The sequence below is a fragment of the Drosophila yakuba genome, chromosome 2L (assembly GCF_016746365.2).
Source record: "Drosophila yakuba strain Tai18E2 chromosome 2L, Prin_Dyak_Tai18E2_2.1, whole genome shotgun sequence".
Lineage (NCBI taxonomy): Eukaryota > Metazoa > Arthropoda > Insecta > Diptera > Drosophilidae > Drosophila > Drosophila yakuba.
In genome coordinates, this window is record NC_052527.2 from 9469225 (window position 1) to 9486702 (window position 17478).

At 45.1% G+C, this 17478-nt stretch overlaps 5 protein-coding genes across 29 annotated transcripts in view; 3 read left to right on the plus strand and 2 right to left on the minus strand.

The window, feature by feature from the left end:
- The window catches only part of LOC6527578 (nesprin-1), a 103898-nt gene extending 101925 nt beyond the window's left edge, over positions 1–1973 (plus strand). For all 25 annotated transcript variants that reach the window (XM_043206885.1, XM_043206886.1, XM_039370781.2 and 22 more), the window contains one exon: positions 65–1973. In XM_043206885.1, the coding sequence (XP_043062820.1) occupies positions 65–308 (244 nt within the window). In that variant the 3' untranslated portion in view covers positions 309–1973. The remainder of the gene's footprint in view (positions 1–64) is intronic.
- Positions 1974–2110: 137 nt separating this feature from the next.
- LOC6527573 (probable cytochrome P450 28d2) lies at positions 2111–4249 on the plus strand. The gene is made up of 6 exons (XM_002088627.3): positions 2111–2452; positions 2583–2721; positions 2785–2892; positions 2957–3584; positions 3651–3923; positions 3981–4249. Exons 1-6 carry the CDS (start codon positions 2259–2261, stop codon positions 4142–4144), a joined length of 1506 nt encoding a protein of 501 aa, XP_002088663.1. The 5' UTR covers positions 2111–2258; the 3' UTR covers positions 4145–4249.
- A 15-nt stretch (positions 4250–4264) lies between these two features.
- On the minus strand, positions 4265–6597 carry LOC6527572 (angiotensin-converting enzyme). The gene is made up of 4 exons (XM_002088626.4): positions 6247–6597; positions 5244–6190; positions 4631–5191; positions 4265–4571 (listed from the first exon to the last, which is right to left on the minus strand). The coding sequence occupies exons 1-4, from the start codon at positions 6268–6270 to the stop codon at positions 4265–4267; spliced, it is 1839 nt and encodes a 612-aa protein (XP_002088662.1). The 5' UTR covers positions 6271–6597.
- A 114-nt stretch (positions 6598–6711) lies between these two features.
- Positions 6712–10229, minus strand: LOC6527571 (angiotensin-converting enzyme). The gene is made up of 7 exons (XM_002088625.4): positions 10163–10229; positions 8743–9349; positions 7934–8297; positions 7300–7866; positions 7092–7232; positions 6858–7030; positions 6712–6792 (listed from the first exon to the last, which is right to left on the minus strand). Exons 2-7 carry the CDS (start codon positions 9326–9328, stop codon positions 6776–6778), a joined length of 1848 nt encoding a protein of 615 aa, XP_002088661.1. The 5' UTR covers positions 9329–9349; positions 10163–10229; the 3' UTR covers positions 6712–6775.
- Positions 10230–11601: 1372 nt separating this feature from the next.
- On the plus strand, positions 11602–17398 carry LOC6527570 (protein SMG5). The gene is made up of 6 exons (XM_002088624.3): positions 11602–11750; positions 12228–12378; positions 12450–14092; positions 14228–15586; positions 15941–16099; positions 16171–17398. Exons 2-6 carry the CDS (start codon positions 12239–12241, stop codon positions 16410–16412), a joined length of 3543 nt encoding a protein of 1180 aa, XP_002088660.1. The 5' UTR covers positions 11602–11750; positions 12228–12238; the 3' UTR covers positions 16413–17398.
- The last annotated feature ends 80 nt before the right edge of the window (positions 17399–17478 follow it).

Genomic DNA, 17478 nt, shown 5'->3' on the forward strand with positions numbered 1-17478 from the left:
GATTTGCATAGCCTTTTCAATCATATTTAACATTAGCTAATGGACTTATATCCCGAATCTATAGCAACACCGATGGCGGCGATGCTGTCGATGGCGATGTCATCAATACCACGGTTCTGGCACGCGGTGCACGATTCCTAGGCCGCGTTGCACGTGCCTCGCTGCCCATTCAGGCGCTCATGCTGCTGCTGCTAGGTGTGGCCACCCTGGTGCCCCACGGTGAGGACTACACCTGTATGTTCTCCAACACCTTCGCCCGCAGCCTGGAGCCCATGTTGTCGTATCCCCACGGACCGCCACCCACGTAAGGCTGTCGAGTTGCAATTGGATTAGTGCAATGAAACAAACAAGAAAACCCTAAACCCAACATAGGTACTAAGCAAAAACCCCAGAGCCCAGATTTGAAGATGCCTTTTGTAAGCTAAATTTCAAGTAAGAAAAATTTGAACAAAAAAAATGTTGAATAATGAAATCGAAGAGTTGTACATTTGTGTAGTTTATCACATTTTGTAATTGTATGTAATTTTATAGTCATTCGATAGCTAGAGGCATTAATAAATCAAACAATTTGTATATAACCTACTGAACAGAACAGACTCGACAAGCCGAACATATGAAACACGTGAAAGAATTGAAAAAAAAAAAAACAAAAAAAATAAAATGCTTGAACTAACTATTCAAACTAACGACAAGTAACGAAAACCCTTTTGTAAAACGATATATACATTATACATATATATTTGCACAGCAAACAATTTATATATTCATATATACCCACGTATATGATCCCAAGAAAACTATAGAGAACCCAAAACATTTTGTATATACAAAAATATCTAAGCTAAAACGAAATCAAAATACGCACACGAACATTTAACTCATCAACGCACGTTTTCCCATTTAGAGAGAGATCCTGGGCAGCACGAAATTGCGATCAGTATCCTGCGAATTTCGTGGAACATTTTTGCAGGACACAATCTCAAGTTCCCGCTGCTGGCGATGGTCTAGACAAGCAAACGAATCCCAAGACAAATCATGACCCACATAGACCAATGGCCTGAAGATCTGCTTGGTGACCCATGTCCCCAGCTTGCAGCGCGTCCTTCTCCCAAACTCAGGGCGATGCTGTCAACAGGAGGCACAGGCCGCCATTTGGACTCCGGCTCCTAAGAAGCCCCCCTGTCAAAGGATCCTTCTGCCCAAGGCCAAGATCTCTCCCACGGCCAAGGGATAGATGAGATAACAGCCAGTGCGCCAGCCACAGGACACTGTGTTCGCATCCAATCCTTAAACCCCATCCGGACATTGGGGGGCTAGACATTTCAAAGCATTCCTCTTACTCATTTCCAAATTACCAATAGACTTTGACCATCGAAGCCACGACTCTCGATAATAAAAATGGAAAACGTGCGTGCCACGAGCATTGAACAAAACGAAGCAAGTGTCCTATGCCGGTGCTAAACCAACCTACAAATTTTCTGTATAAAGAAAAAATGTAAAATGCGTATACAAAAAAATAAAAAGAAATACATGAAAGAAGAGATTAATTCTTTGCAAAAAAAAAAAACGTAAACGTAAAATGCAATTTGCAATTTGCATATTGACAAGTGACGTAAGTCCATCCAGTAAAAATACCTATTATGTTGTTAATATTTTTTGATAAACCTAATTATATTTGCCTTATACTTATCCAACTTGTTTATTACAACTATTTTTTATTATTTAACGCTTGAGCAATTATTGAAAAAATACATACATTTATTTAGTAGGCCTATGAACGATTTACTATGTATAAAATTAAGTTTGAATTAAATGTTAAATCTGTGTACTTTGCTGCTTTTCTCTGGTTATGAAATTATTAGCCGTTGACAAGTTAATATAATTTATGTAGCATTTTAAGATTTCCTTTCTTGTGAACAACTGTACCTTTATATGCATTATGATTATTAAAAAAAAAATCAAACAAATAAAAATATATTGTCTTTTTTATATGTTGGGCAATATTTCGACAGCTCTATTAACATGGCCCTGTGCGTTTGAAATAGTTTAATTTCACGCTTATCAGTAATTATTTTCCTACTTAGTTTTGATTCTTCATAGCTGACGAGACGACCATGATTCGCAGACAAGACGAAACAAAATTATTTTAAATCTATAAACAAAGATTTGTGAAGACGATTAGATTGGTATTCCCTAGTTCTTGGGTATAAATATGATCGCTGCCTTAAAATTTTCCTTAGTTTTAACTACCTTGCGCAATGTGCCCATTAACCACATTTCTTGTTGCCGTGCTAACCTTCTTGGTTTTAATCTATGTTTTCCTAACATGGAACTTCAGCTATTGGAAGAAGCGTGGCATCCGAACAGCTCCCACGTGGCCATTTGTGGGTAGTTTTCCGAGCATTTTCACCAGGAAGAGGAATATCGCCTACGATATTGATGATATCTATGAGTATGTGAACAACTCTAGTTGAGTTATAAAACATATTGAACCACCCAATTCGGTGTGCCTGATAACGCATAAAGTGATTAATGGTTTTAGGTGGTTTAAATCAGAAATATCTTGTTTTTGGCTTTTGCAGAAAATATAAAGACACGGAGAACATGGTTGGCGTTTTCAGCACCCGAGTTCCCCAGTTGCTGGTCATGTGTCCGGAATATATACACAAGATCTATGCCACCGACTTTCGTAGCTTTCATAACAATGAGTGGCGGAATTTCGTAAGTGAATGCTTAATAGTGGAATGCCTGAATGACTGAATTTCAATGTTCATACATACATAGGTGAGCAAGAAGACGGACGTGATCCTGGGCAACAATCCGTTTGTGCTAACAGGCGATGAATGGAAGGAACGAAGGTCGGAGATCATGCCAGCACTGTCGCCTAATCGAGTAGGAATTGAATATTAACCATCTATCAAATCAGAATTGTATCTCATCATTTTCATTACCAAAGGTCAAAGCCGTATACCCAGTGTCACAGAGCGTGTGCAAGAGGTTTGTGGAATACATCAGGCGACAGCAGAGTATGGCCACCTCGCAGGGCTTAGATGCCATGGATCTGTCCCTCTGCTACACCACCGAAGTGGTCACCGATTGCGGTCTGGGTGTCTCGGCCCAGAGTTTCTCGGACAAGACCACGCCGCTGTTGAAAATGATAAAGCGTGTGTTCAATACCTCCTTTGAGTTCATCTTCTACAGCGTGGTCACCAACCTGTGGCAGAAGGTGCGCCAGTTCTACAGCGTACCGTTCTTCAACAAGGAAACCGAAGCGTTTTTCCTCGACATCATTAGGCAGTGCATTACTTTGAGACAGGAGAAGCCAGACCAACAGCGCGACGATTTCCTCAACTACATGCTGCAGTTGCAGGAGAAGAAGGGCCTGCACACGGATCACATTCTGGTTAATACGATGACCTTCATTCTGGACGGATTCGAGACTACGGCTCTGGTTCTGGCGCACATTATGCTGATGCTGGGACGTTATCCCGAGGAGCAGCAAAAGGTCCGCAAGGAAATCGGCCATGCGGATCTGACCTTCGATCAAATGTCCGAACTTCCGTATCTGGACGCCTTCATATATGGTGTGGAAACCTTTATAGAGTCCTTGCTATCAGTTTATCTAACTGCGTTATTATTTTATGTTTCAGAAACTTTGCGTTTGTTTTCGCCGCAAGTAGCAGCTCGCAAACTGGTCACCGAACCCTTTGAGTTTGAGAACAAGAACGGAGGCACTGTGCATTTGCAACCCGGAGATGTGGTCGTCATACCCGTAAAAGCTGTGCACCACGATCCGCAGTATTATGAGGATCCCATGACGTTTAAGCCGGAACGCTTCCTCGAAAGCAATGGAGGTGGCATGAAAAGTTATAGAGACAGGGGTGTATATCTAGCCTTTGGCGACGGACCTCGTCACTGTCCAGGTTGGTGGCATAAAAATATGTCTAAAAATCTTGTACAAAATCGATTTCTCCATTCAGGTATGCGATTTGCACTGACCCAGCTGAAAGCCGCTCTCGTGGAAATTTTGAGAAACTTTGAAATCAAGGTTAATCCCAAAACCCGCTCGGACAACCAGATAGATGATACCTTCTTCATGGCCACCTTGAAGGGTGGTATTTACCTGGACTTCAAGGACCTTTAATCATTAGAGAAACTCGACACTTGTTAGTTATTGTAGTAAGCTGCATTTTGAACTCGCAGTCAATTAAATCATTTACAATATGTGTTTAAACATGTACCAAAACTACTTAAGTGCTCAAATTTATGTCCAGCCCACTTCCAGGTTGTTTTCTTGATTCTGGTGCTGCAGCCAGTCATGAAGAGGTTGAAAGTAGGCAAGCAGTCCATCTACGCTGATCTCTGGCTCTCCAAGAAGAACCTTTAGCACCTCCCTATAGTGAACCGAAGATCCCAGGGACATGGCCTGTTTCAAAACCTCTCCAATACCTCGCTGATCGGATAAATCGCACAAGTCGAGGGGTTTCCTGGGATTACCCATTTCAAACTGGCCAGTTTTGGTGCAGAAGTGTTTCAGCAGTTGGAACTGCAGGACAATGCTCAGAAAGTTGCTGAAAATCATAATAATTTAAAAGTGATATTTTTACTGTACCCAGTTTTATGTTCTTACCTGGCGTACTGGTCATCGACCTCCATAAGAAGTTTGGCCGGCACATCAAACTGTTCATTGGTTCTCTTTGTTGGAGCAGCAGCTCCGGTATAATGTTCTGTAAACCTCCAATAGGCCTCGTTATCATCCGCCTTAATGTGTCCTGCGAGGACTTCCACTCTGTAACGATCTAGAACATAGAAGACGGGTAGCAGGAACACGACTCTCAAGCCCTGAATATACAGGCGATTCAAACGGGCGGGCAGCTCCTTCCACTTGTTTTCCCTCAGAATGCCCAGTTTTCTAAGGAATCGCGGTGAACTGGCTGCCATGGAGAAGCACTTCCCGATGGCATCACTGAAATTGGGAAAGGGCTCCTCCTGGAGCAAAGTTGGTTGAACCGCGGCAGCTCGATAGTATTGCAAGTCCGACTGAGCCTCAAACATATTGAAGAAACGCTCCTCGTCGTTCAGAGGACAGTAGGTGAAGTTCGTCCTTGGCAGGGCATAGTATCGCCAGGCTTTGTGCCAGCAGCGGTCATCATCATCGGAGGATACTTTCTGGGCATATGTCCAAAGCGAGCTAAAACGATGAAAAGTATTAAGACAATGATGCATCTGATTGAATAACCTACTTCTCCAACTGAGGAAAGCCCAGAGCTCTGAAGTACTCGGCCACATTCCAGAAAACCCTTTGAGTGGTGCTCAGTCCTCGACGGTGCAGCTCCTGGGTAATATTGGCCAGCCCAATCTCCGGCGATGGCAGATCCACATACCATTCGGCCTGAACCCGCCTGAATGCATTTCCAATGAAGACCTCCGCCAAATGCTGGGGATACGGTCTGTTCCTGGGCACCAAGTGCTCCCCATGCATCTTCCGCAGCGATCCCCTGACATGGGCGTGGAATTGGAGAAACAGAGGTCTCAAGCCATGCATTATCCTATCCAGCAGTGTCATGGCCTCCCGGCCAGCCAATTCCAGGGATCGAAACCAATAGTCCTCGGCACGAGGATACCCATTCAGCTGGGCGGTCTTTTTGTACAGATCCATAAAGTCAACGAACTGAGATCTGGTGGCCAGGCCCGTGCGACTTCGCCACTCGAACCAGTAATATTCGATCTCCTCTAGATCTCGGCTTCCTTGAACTATGGATTGAACCTCGGGTATGAGTCTTAGAGTGCAATTGCCCGGCTGCTTGTAGGCACACAGCTTGACATTGTGGTAATTATCGCTCATGCTGGAGGCCAATGCGTAGACCAGCTTCAAATCTCTGCCACTCAGAGCCTCATAGCCCAATTGGGGGATTTTGTCGAGAAGCCTCCGCTGGCGGGCGTCACCCAATCCCAATCGCTTGAACTTGGCCTTGCGAGTCGTTAGGGTCCTCACATACTTCATAAGCTTGTCATCGGTGACCTCGATCTCCAGGAGAGCCACCAAATCATTCGGCCCGCGCAGCTCATTCAACAACTGTGCCAATACCGCCTGATCGTAGATAACAGCCAGTTGCTGACTGGTTTCATTCAGAAACCTTTCCAATGTGGCATCAGGCGGGGATTCGGAACGCGCTAATCCCACCAGTAGCTACAACACAAGGACGTTAGGGAAGTGCGCAAGCATACCCTGCCAACTTGACTCACCAAAACCGCCGCAGGTATCCACATATTCCCACACTTTCTACCAAACTCACTTTCGCAACTCAATTTATTAGCTCATTGAAATTCCCGACACTTTTGGTCAACGTTCTGCGCTGGCGCAGCTCTCGAAGTCAACTGACTTGGGCCAACGACAATCCATGGCCAGTGGAGTGAGTCGGTGGCCAACTGAGCGCCCAGTTGGCCATTTGTAATTATAATGTGTTCCACTTAGAAAATGCAAGCACGGCTTCGCTTGGCAATATCTACAACTTGTTTACTGAGACAATTATATCTAGCACTTGGAGTAAGAGGGGGGATTTCATAAATCATAAACATTTACTTCAGAGCTATAAAATTACCTGTTTGTATCATACCCTTAGAAGTTTAAGTTTTATAATAAATTTTATAGACCTTTTTCCTTCAACTAGTTGATATAAAGAACTCTTCCCCGTTAAAATATAGGCTTTGTTTGTAAGATACTGTTAAACTTTATTAAGCAATCAACTGTGTGAGAACACTAAAATCATGTGATTTATGAAGAGACGCATTCTGAAATTAGAAAACACGCATTTAGACATGTGATCCTTACTTTCCATGACCGTGCTACGACTTACTATTTGAAGTGGTCCAGCCAATGTGGACATTGTTCTTGATGTTCTCCGCCTCCAGCCAGACGCGCAGCGGCTCAAAGTATTCCGCGATCGCCTTGCCGGACATGATGCGCTCTCCGTTGAAGGCCTCCAGTGCATCGGGCCATGGCTTCGAGGCTCCCATGGACAGCATGTTGCTATGGGATTATCAAGCACATGTAAGATGTAAGCCAATTTATATGAGTTACCAAGACTTACTGGAACGCAGCGCCAGCTGCAGCACTTCCATAGATGTCGCAGTTATCCAGAGGCAACTCCACATTGTTGGCATCATATTGACCAGCCTTGATGCAGGCGGACTTGTAGAACTGGAACTGGATGATGAAGGACACCAGGTACCTGCCAGATATAACCAATTATTACCAATTCAGAGTAATTCTCAGTAAGTTAGTAAGCAGATACCCACCTCAGATACTCGACATCCGCGGAAATGTGATACTTGGCCGGGGCATCAAAGTCCTTCTCGCTGCGCACAACTGGCGGTTCAATGCCGGAGTACTCGTCCCTCAACTTCCAGAAGGCACAGTTCCAGTTGGCCTTGTCGACCTCGCCGCGGAACAGCGACCAGCGATACTTGTCCATGGTGAAGGCGAAGGGCAGGAAAACGATCTTGTCCAGGGCGGTGAGGAAGAGCTGGTTGATACGCGCCTCTTCATCGCGCACATAGTCCTTCAGCAGGCCAATCTTCTCGAGATGTTTGGGCGTCGATACGGACAGGGAGAGCACATCGCCGACGGCTTCGTGGAATCCGGGATTGGCACCAGTGCGATAGACGAAGGGCTGGTGTTGATACTGCAGGAAATACTGAATGTGTCCCAGTTCGTGGTGCACGGTGAAGAGCTGATCTTGAGTAACCCGGGTGCACTGCTTGATGCGCACATCGTCGGTGAGGTAAAAGTCCCAGGCGCTGGCATGGCAAACCAGATCGCGGCCATCGGTGGGCTTCTCAATGATTGACTTGTCCCAAAAGTCCCTGAAATACATACAAAATAAATAAATACACATACACATACAATTAATGATGTATATTTGGTACTTACTGCGGCAACTTGGTAAGATTCATGGAGGTGAAGAAGTCGTCGCCCATTTGGAACATTTTGAGGGGTGTGAAGCCCTGCTTTTCCATCTCGGCGCTCACATCGACCAGGGGCTTCTCCGGGAACGGAGATACGATGTCCGCGATCTCCGACCACTGCTGCGCCCACATGTTGCCCAAGAGGTGCATGGGAATGGGTCCTGTCTCGGAGACCACCGCGTCACCATAGTGTTTCCTCAGGCGGAAGCGCACATAGCCATGGATCTGCTGGTAGAGGGGGCGAATGTCCGCGAAGATGTCCTCCAGCTGCTGCTCGAAGGTGTCGTCCTCGTACTCGTCCAACCAGGCCTCGGCACCAGAGGTGAAGTCTGAAAGGAAATGACATTTTTATAAATGCAGTAAATTACATGTTTACAAAGGTTTTATTTGTAAATATTTTTAAATATAAATACTTAAATATATTTAATTCGTATACAGTCGTAATTATATTCATCACTGAACTGACAATTAGCACTGAAGTTGAAACGTTCTACTGGCTCAAATTACATTCACTAAAATCTAATCTACAATACTTATTTTATGCAAGAACTCAAAGGTAATGGATTTTGTGACAAATTGCACAGCAATTATAATGACAAACCTCTTGTTATATGGCAAACAAAATATTTAATGTATGAAACAGAGAAGTTCTAAGATCTGTTAATCAAATCCTGCTGAAGCATAACCGACTCATAACCGACATATTTTGTTATTGAACGACTTCATCACTCACTTTAATAAATTACTTAAAATTGCAAAAAGGTTTCCACTTACTATTCAGCTTGGCTGCCTTGGTGTTGAGCTCCACGTAGCGTTCGAATTGGGATCGCACGGCGGTTCCGGCCTTGTCGTAGAACTCGCGCCAGTAGTAGGCGAGCTCCTCGTGGTCACGGCTCTTGCTGATGACCTCCTCGATCTCCGGGTCGAGGGCTAGGTCGCACTTGGTGCTGTCCTTGTAGTCGCACACCTTGACCTTCGCGAAATTCGACTCCATGGAGGAGAGCGTGTCCAGCAGCTCGGCATAGTCGGCTTCGGGTAGGGCGGCATAGCCCAGTTTGGTCAGAGCCTTGAACTGCCGCTTGAGATCCTCCGACTGGAAGGAGCGCCATTGGAACTTGGTGGTGTCACTGGCCACCTCCTTCATGAACTTGGCCATCTCGGCGGATACCTCATTCTTCTTCTTTTCGTTCTCGTCGGTGATGTTGGATCCATAGGCCCAGGAGGCCTCGGTTTCCACGTTGGTTCGCTTGGCCAGCTCCTTGTTCAGATTCTCCAGGTACTCCTTGGCCTGAATCTCCTCCTTGACCAACGCTTGGGATACCGCCAAAGTGGCCAGCAGGGCTAGCAAAAACAGTCTCATGTTGAGAAGCAACTTTCTCGCCTGGAAATTAAAGTAAGCATTTTTGAATTTCGATTACATTCATTCCAGTTGTTATGTCAATTCGATGATGTATCTGATGAGTAGAACGCTCTCGCGCAATAGATTAAAATGTCTCATTTTCGGATGACTCTGGGGTCTGATCGAAACGCCCTATACTATATATCTGTATGTATCTCAAGTGATTCTCTAGAACTCACTTCAACTGAGCTAGTCGACCATTAAGATAAGATATTCGCTATCATTTTGCTTTTCTAATCTGTTAAAAAATCAATTTGCAAAAGAGCATACTTTCGATACGTATCAATTATTGTGTTTTGGTGCTGAAAACTGCGACTTTCATTTTATCTAACATCCATATGTATAGAAATGATCGTAAGTGCAACCTAAGCAAATAGCAGGTGCGATTAGTTTAGTACACGGAAAGTATTAAATAAACTAACAGTTTATGGCCATAGTTCATAAATAACATCGATTAGATCGATCAACCACCGCAGAAGTGTTTCAGATATTTCTTGAATTTATGACCATGTCCACCGAAATGACTGTGAAAAACACAATATATCCGTGGACTGCATGATCCCGATAAGATTATCAAGGGATTATAGTGACTGGTAAAATGGTAAAATTGAACATTTATAGTAAATGTTAGAAACCAATAATCGCGAAACAATGCGCTAAGTAATTATGTCATAAAACTAATTGTAAACGATCCCAATTAAAGGCTACCAAAGGCTATTTGAAAATCCGTTAATTGCGCTAATGGAAGTGACTTGTTTCCAGTTCTCAAAATTCGAATCCGAAAGAGAAACTTACGCTTTGTCCGACGATATTTCCCAACCGATCGAACGTGACCGGTTCGCCAGCGGTCTGAACTAAAACTGAGAACGCTCGAGTAAGATTGCGTGAGTTTTATAGCCAAGCGCAGAGGAGCAAGCCGAGAAACGCTGGCAAAAATGCACTCAGAAAAATGAAATATGATTGATATTACCTAATATGTTTGTTGCTGATCTGAAATAGTTTGCAATGATTTTGATCAGCACAGTTGTGTGTATATTTTGTTCAATGTTTCCCTTATTCTGATATTGAAATTATTCCCATAGGAATTCTATGTTATTTTCATACTTATCAAGTTTATTAGAATTAGCCTCTGGAGAAATACTTAGGAGAAATAAAAAACATGAGCAGACGATAGGGAACATCTAAAGAGCTGTGCACAGAAATATAATCAAACAATGTATAAATAAATGTTACATATTGTAAAACGGAAAATTTTTGCACTTTATTTAAGCAAACTTTCTATATATGTAAATTTTTTTACAAAAGAAGTATGATAAAGGGAATTTTTTAGAGTGGCATGGGCTATCTGCCCCTCGACGTGCCCAACGCTAATCGAGTGACCAAACGACTTGACGTCGCCGAGAGAAATGGTCGATAAACTCGAGCATTATTTATTTTTAATGCGAGATCGGCTTAGTCGCGGCTGAGGTTTCCATTCCGTCTGGGGTTCTCGGCCAGGTAGGCACGAAGATAAGCCGACGTTTGGGGGAAGATCATTAATATGCCTGACACATTTCCTCACATTTGGCAAATATTATTGAAAAAAGACTAAGTCAATATAAGATGATAATATGTACATATGATAAAAATAAACTAATGGGCACTTATCTCCCTTTGGGTACAGAACAAACATTATTGGTTGGCGGCCATTGCTCCTTTCACACTTTAATTACTTGCTAAACATTGCCTTTTTTAATCTTATTCTATCTTTCTTGGCCCAAATAGATCACGGAAATTCAGGCCGGAGAATCGCCAAAAACAACTTAAATTGATGGGGAAAGAATATCCGATATATTCTGTTGAAAATCAACATTTACATATACATTTATAATTAACCTTCAATATAAATTAATGGACAATATTAAATTCTTTGTTAATCACAAAAGTTAATTACATACAAAAATGGGCTATGTTGATTGTAAGTTGTAGTTTGATTGTCGAAATGTAAAATGTAGAATATGTTCAAATAGCCCGCCGATACCAGAATAGTCGATACTTGCCCTAATCGATAGTTGGTTATCCAACACTGAAAAGTGTGAGGCGAAACAGCACGACCTGACAGCATGATGCGATTCAGGTGGTGAAATCGACCGAAACAATGGAAATGCGCCGAATTTTACCTAACACATTCCACATCATATTGCCCGTTATTTAGCCATCATTATTTCTAGCCCATCTGAGCAGCTACCCGCCAAAAATATCGAACAGCCCATGCGGAGCATTTCGGACTGCGCAGTCTGACCGTGCATGCGCCATCTTGCTGTTCAACAAAGGAAGAGCGAAAACGTGAAATCTGCAGAACGACACAGAACGACAAAACAGAGCATCTGAATCCGCATAAAAGGTAATGCAAATCGCGCAGGTAAACAGTTAAGCAACGCCAATCGATTCTACCTGAGTGCAGCTGGCCACAGTGCATCCCAATATCTCAGCGCATCGCAACGTTTTTATTTCGCAATCGCAGTTGCAGTATCGAAAATACCAGAGCAGAGAAAAGCAAAGGCAAAAGCAAAGTGTCTGCGTGTGTGTTTAATTGATTATTCAATAAAACGAAACTACGCAATGCGCATGTGTTTGTGTGCGTCACCAGTTGAAACAAAAACAATACAATAAAAACCATAAAGTACGACATTTTATTTCGAAAACAATTCGTCAGCAAAAAAACCGAGTCGAGAAACAGCTGGAGCATTCGAGCATCTAGTGGGTGTTGACTGTATCTGCTCAGTTGCCAGCTGTGTTTACTGTAGCTTCTCAGTTGCCAGCTGTGTGGAATCAAACTTTTTAAGTGATAGCTTGGCTACATTTGTGTTTTGTGTTTCAGTACCTCAAAAAATGGAGGCGACACTCAGCTCGGGCGGATCATCGAACGCCTCCAGCGAGTGCGCCATGGACGGCGGCACGAATCGCTGCCGCGGCTTGGAGCCCAACAATGGCACCTGCACCCTCAGCCAGGAGGTGAAGGATCTGTACAGGTAAGGTGGCCACGTGAGGTGGTGAGCGTTGCTCGATGACTAGTAACATCTATACCAAATCGCCCATATAGGTCCCTCTACACCGCCTCCAAGCAACTGGATGATGCCAAGAAGAATGTGCAGACGGTGGGACAGCTGTTCCAGCACGAAATCGAAGAGAAGCGCTCGTTGTTGGTGCAGCTGTGCAAGCAGATCATCTTCAAGGACTACCAATCGGTGGGCAAGAAGGTGCGCGAGGTGATGTGGCGGCGTGGATACTACGAGTTCATTGCCTTCGTGAAGAAGAGCTGGCACAAGCAGGGCCAGGATGCGGCCACGACCCAGGAGAACATGCAGAAACTGGAGCGATTCCTTTGCGCCGGCATCTTCAACTACAAACGATTGTCGGCACGCATGGAGGAGATCTATGACCTGGATCTGAAGTACTTGATTGATTTTTCCATCATCAGTGACGGCTACATAAGCGACATGATCGGAGACACCAAGGAGACGTCGCATACGGGCACTCACGCGGTGGACAAGAGCCTGGAGGCCGTGTCCTTTGCCCTCGACACCATACACTCATCGCTGCTCAGCCTGGGCGATCTGCATCGATACTTCCTGGACTTTCGCATCGACAGCAAACTAAGCATAAGCAAAGAGCAGGTGGCCAAGTACTATCTGGAGGCCTTCAAGCTTAATCCGGCCATTGGAATGGCGCAGAACCAGTTGGGTACACTGTACTACGGACAGAATCATGACCTAGACTCCACTTACCACTACTTGTATTCTCTTGTGTGCATCATACCATTCGAACTGAGCGAAAATAACCTTAACAAGCTGTTCGCTAAGCACACCGAATACCTGGAGCAGATGGATCCAGAAAAGCTAGACTTCAGCATCGAGGACTTCTTTGCCCGTTTCTATCTGATTGTGGACATATTTTTCTTCGACAAAGAAGTGCCGGACTTCAACGCCCTGTGCCACTGCGTGCTGATTGATCTACGCAAGATCCTTTGCTCCCAGCAGCTGCGCGTTCCGGAGCCAAGCATCTTCAAGATTGTCTCCATTCTGTTCTTCTGTCTATCCAAGCTAAAGATGATCAACTCACCAAAGGTTTACTCCCTGCACGCCTTTCTGGTGGCTGCCTGTTCCGATCTAATGGACGCCTGCATCGTCAGCATCGAGCAGACGATCCTGGCTCGCGCCCAAGACAACGAGCGCTTCCAGGCGGAGTACGAGGAACGTTTTCAGGAGTTCGACACTGTGGTGCGCAAATCTCGAAATGAGTACAAGAACTGGCTAGCGGCAGTCGGCGAGTGTGAGCGCAAGGACAAGAAGCTGATGCCACGCCCTCACTCTCTAAAGGATTGCAGCTCGGATTCGCGGGACAGCCAGCACTCCGGCGAGGACGCAAAGACCCAGGAGGCTGCTGACGGCGACAAGATCGGCGAGGCCGTATCCACGCGATCCAGTGACGAGGCCAAGGAGTCCGACCTCAAGACCCCGCTCTCCTGCAAGAGCAAGCGACGAGGAATGCGTCTACGCCGCCGACGCCGCAAGATCGCCCAATCGGACGACAGCTCCTGCTATGACAGCGAAAGCGAACTGGATACAGACTTTTACAGCGACGAGGAGGATTACACAGATCTGAGTTCAAACTTTGACACCGATTTCAGCGACATTGATGCAGCTGATCCTGGGGAGCCATGCGGCGAGGAGCACTATGAAGCAGGTGAGTCTTTGAATTCAAATTTCTTTTTAAACTAAAGAAAAGTTATTATGAAAGGTCGACCGTGTGCAACTCATGTTTATTAGGATAAAAAAAAACTTTTCAAACTTATTTTTAAAGTCTTACGATTCCTTTCAGCTAACTACAACAAAAAGGAGCGCAAATCTGTCGGCGGCGGAGGAGGCGGCGGCTTGGTGTACTCCGACAACGAAGACGTCGTTATTGAGGAGGAGAAAATCGTGTACCCCGACGAAGTAGAGCGTAGATCCAACTCACAGGAGGCGGACTCAGAGGAGCTGCTGCGTAGCTTTGAGGTACTGCAGTTGAACTTTAAGAGCGCAGAGGAGGCTCAAAGCAAGCCGGTGGAGGGCGTGCCGGTTGGACCACCGCCCGTCAGCTTTTCAGAGCCACCAAAGAAGCTGGTTTATCGTAACAAGTACACCAAGATCAATCCCAATATAGTCATCGACTGTCTGCACAATGAACCGACCATTAGAGCCCTGAAAATGCTTTTTGACTGGCTACGCATCAACCCAGAGATTCTCATTGGCTGCTATCACTCGAATCCGGAGTTTGTGCACAAGATCATGAAGCTTCTCAACTACTGCAACATCGACATCTTCACCAGGAAGGTTTACTTCGAGCGCGAACTCCTGAACACCGCCAACGTGCGCGATTCACTAGTCGAGTTATTCGATGTCCGGGCCAACGTTCCTCTTACCGAGGACTTTGCTTTCAAGAACTTTGACATCTTTCAGAGCACCCAGATTACACTGGACTGGGAGACCATTATCCGGGAGCGCGTCACTCCCCACGAAGAGTCCATTCTACGTATTTTCAAAATGGTCGACTTCGGCTTTTTCATTTGCAAGCAGAAGAAGTTTAACTACAGGTTCTGCGTCAAGACGCGTCGTTTCACCGAGACCCAAAAAAAGAAGCAGCGTGAGGAGAAGAAAGGAGGCGGTTCACGTCGCCGCGAGCGTCGTACCGCCCCGAAGACCAACCGAACAAAGCGGAACGAAGGACGCACACGTCGCTACTCCGATCGCAAGAACGGCATCGTCCGCAAGAGCTACACCAGTAACGAGGAAAAAGACACCGTGGAGGAGTGCCGCAAGGTGCCGCGCAAGGGCTACCTAAGGAATCGAAATGCCGAGAAGGCGGCTGCTGTCATAGCCAGTGCCACGGGAACCTCTGTTGCCGGCGGAACTTCCGCCTCCACGACCACAAACAGTGTCATCGAGAAGCTGAATTTGCAGTCCAGCTCGGGGGCCGACGAAGAGCGCTCGGAGGCCAAGTCGAAGAAGTGCGAGCTCATGGGCAAGCTGTGGCTGCAAAACGAGGTGGAGACATTGGAGGAGGAGCTGCGGGACAGTCCCGCTCATGTGGTGATGTCCCCGTTTGTGGTGGTCGATTCAAAGGCATTGACCGAATACAATGGCATAGTCAAGTCGCTTGTGAGGACCAAGAAGTGCATTGTCCTCATTCCAAATGCAGGTGAGTGTGCACAACTTCGTGTGGGCTGATAAGTCTGACATCAAATCAACGATGTTGAAAGTAACAATGCCATAAAATGACACCTTTAAAACTTCAAAATTTAAATAATCTATACAATCTCATATCAACACGCTAATTATTTCGCGGTATTCCCTGAAGTCAAATCCGCTTTTATAGTGGAAAAGATTAGGTTCCTAACACTTTAGATATGACTGTAGCACATTTAATTCCCAGTTCCTTTCTATCCACTTGTTTTCATAAGTGCTAGTACCCACAATTACGAAACTACTTAACCTACACCTACAAGGTGAAGGAGAAAGATCCCATACTAATCGATTATCATTTCCCATTTAGTGCTCAATGAGTTGGATGACTTGAAGAAACGCAGCGAGAATGTTCGCCATGTCATCCGTTGGTTGGAGCAGGAGTTTAAGCAGGGCAATAGGCACTTGCGTGCCCAGCGCGATAACGAAAGTCAGCCGCTTTCCCTGCTGAAGATATCACGCAAGATGGGTGAGTTTAGCAAATATTTATCGCACTGGAATGTGCCAGCTAATGGTGTTGTTTTGCGTTTCTACCCACAGATCGTGACGCCTCGGTTTTCCTTCAAATTGCCCAGTTCTGCAATCACCTGGTGGCCAACCATGCCGATCCGCACGTCAGCGAACTGCAGAAGAGCGTCGTCACGTATTTGTCCGGCGATAACTTGCATGAGAAGAATCGCCAGCAACAGAACTTCAGCTACACAGGCATCCTTGACTCGATACCCGTACGCTATGCCCAGATTCAGAGCTTCTACGCAAAGTTTAAGGCCAACAAAAAATGAACGGGCCCAAGTGGTGAGGCAACGGTAGCGGGCGCTAAGGCGGCAAAGGCAACTGCAGACCAAATGCAATGCGAGCTAAAAAGGGTGCGAGCGTGTTCTCTCTGTACAACCACAAATCGACATGGAGTTCCAAAGTTAACGAAGGCCGTGGACGACGGCAAAACCAAACCAGCAATCGCTGCTGCAGCTTCGGTTGTGGCCGTGTTTTCCCCAAAAAAAAACTGAAACTGAAACTGAAACTGTTACCATCAGCGGGCGCAAGATTACCCCAGCCTAGCCTGTGCAGCAGCAGCATTGCGTGGAATTTGCTTGTTGTGTTTAGACCAAACTAAAACAAAATACCAATCAAAATCGTTCACTTTCAACTCGATGGCTACAATGATGACGACCTCCCAGCTAATGTTAAATGGACAACGGCATACGCACAACCTTAAACAGAAAATCTTAGGAGAAAAAATCGTAAAAAAAAAGCAACCAATCAACTTTTCAAGATAACAGCAGGCATGACCTGAGCGGTTCACGGGCAAAAGATCTTCGTGGAACAGCTAATTGTTGGGAGAGCGGGATGGCGGCGACCAGGACGGATCGACCTTCTAATCGGTTATTTACTTGATGTACCACTTCGTATTCAAGATTTCGCAATTCCTGCGTCGGGCTGGACTAGGGATCCAAAAACTCTTGATCTTTCCTGCAGTTGTGTTTCGTTCTCGGTTTGGCAGACAGAGTAAATTTAAATTTTCGCGCTTCTGACTAGGCAATCCGCGTGATCTTCTCCACAAAAACAAAGTATATGGTATATATATTAAACTTACATTTTAATGCAGTCATAACTAAAGCCTCTCTTGTGGTTCACCAATGCAATTTTCCATCAAAGAATAAAGGAAAATGCCGCACACATGTAAACAAAATTCTACGTCATTTTAAATGTTTCCCAAATTGAAAGCTATGTTACATTTTGTTTGACTAATAAAGCGCCCAACCACAAATATATTGTTTTAATATGGCTTTTGGTTTAGATAAAAAAGCTGGAAATGGAAAAGGTAAAAAATAAAAAGTATATAGTTTA

Excerpts from the sequence above, each read along its gene's own strand:
- LOC6527573 (XM_002088627.3), top strand. The coding sequence starts at position 2,259 with ATGTGCCCATTAACCACATTTCTTGTTGCCGTGCTAACCTTCTTGGTT. Across the intron at positions 2,453-2,582 it reads GATATTGATGATATCTATGA|AAAATATAAAGACACGGAGA; the intron begins GTATGTGAACAA and ends TGGCTTTTGCAG. Across the intron at positions 2,893-2,956 it reads CAGCACTGTCGCCTAATCGA|GTCAAAGCCGTATACCCAGT; the intron begins GTAGGAATTGAA and ends TCATTACCAAAG.
- LOC6527572 (XM_002088626.4), bottom strand. The coding sequence starts at position 6,270 with ATGTGGATACCTGCGGCGGTTTTG. Across the intron at positions 6,191-6,246 it reads GGATACCTGCGGCGGTTTTG|CTACTGGTGGGATTAGCGCG; the intron begins GTGAGTCAAGTT and ends CTTGTGTTGTAG. Across the intron at positions 5,192-5,243 it reads GGCTTTCCTCAGTTGGAGAA|CTCGCTTTGGACATATGCCC; the intron begins GTAGGTTATTCA and ends TCATCGTTTTAG.
- LOC6527571 (XM_002088625.4), bottom strand. The coding sequence starts at position 9,328 with ATGAGACTGTTTTTGCTAGCCCTGCTGGCCACTTTGGCGGTATCCCAA. Across the intron at positions 7,867-7,933 it reads AATCTTACCAAGTTGCCGCA|GGACTTTTGGGACAAGTCAA; the intron begins GTAAGTACCAAA and ends TATGTATTTCAG. Across the intron at positions 7,233-7,299 it reads GCGGATGTCGAGTATCTGAG|GTACCTGGTGTCCTTCATCA; the intron begins GTGGGTATCTGC and ends TATATCTGGCAG.
- LOC6527570 (XM_002088624.3), top strand. The coding sequence starts at position 12,239 with ATGGAGGCGACACTCAGCTCGGGCGGATCATCGAACGCCTCCAGCGAG. Across the intron at positions 12,379-12,449 it reads GAGGTGAAGGATCTGTACAG|GTCCCTCTACACCGCCTCCA; the intron begins GTAAGGTGGCCA and ends TCGCCCATATAG. Across the intron at positions 15,587-15,940 it reads TGTCCTCATTCCAAATGCAG|TGCTCAATGAGTTGGATGAC; the intron begins GTGAGTGTGCAC and ends TTTCCCATTTAG.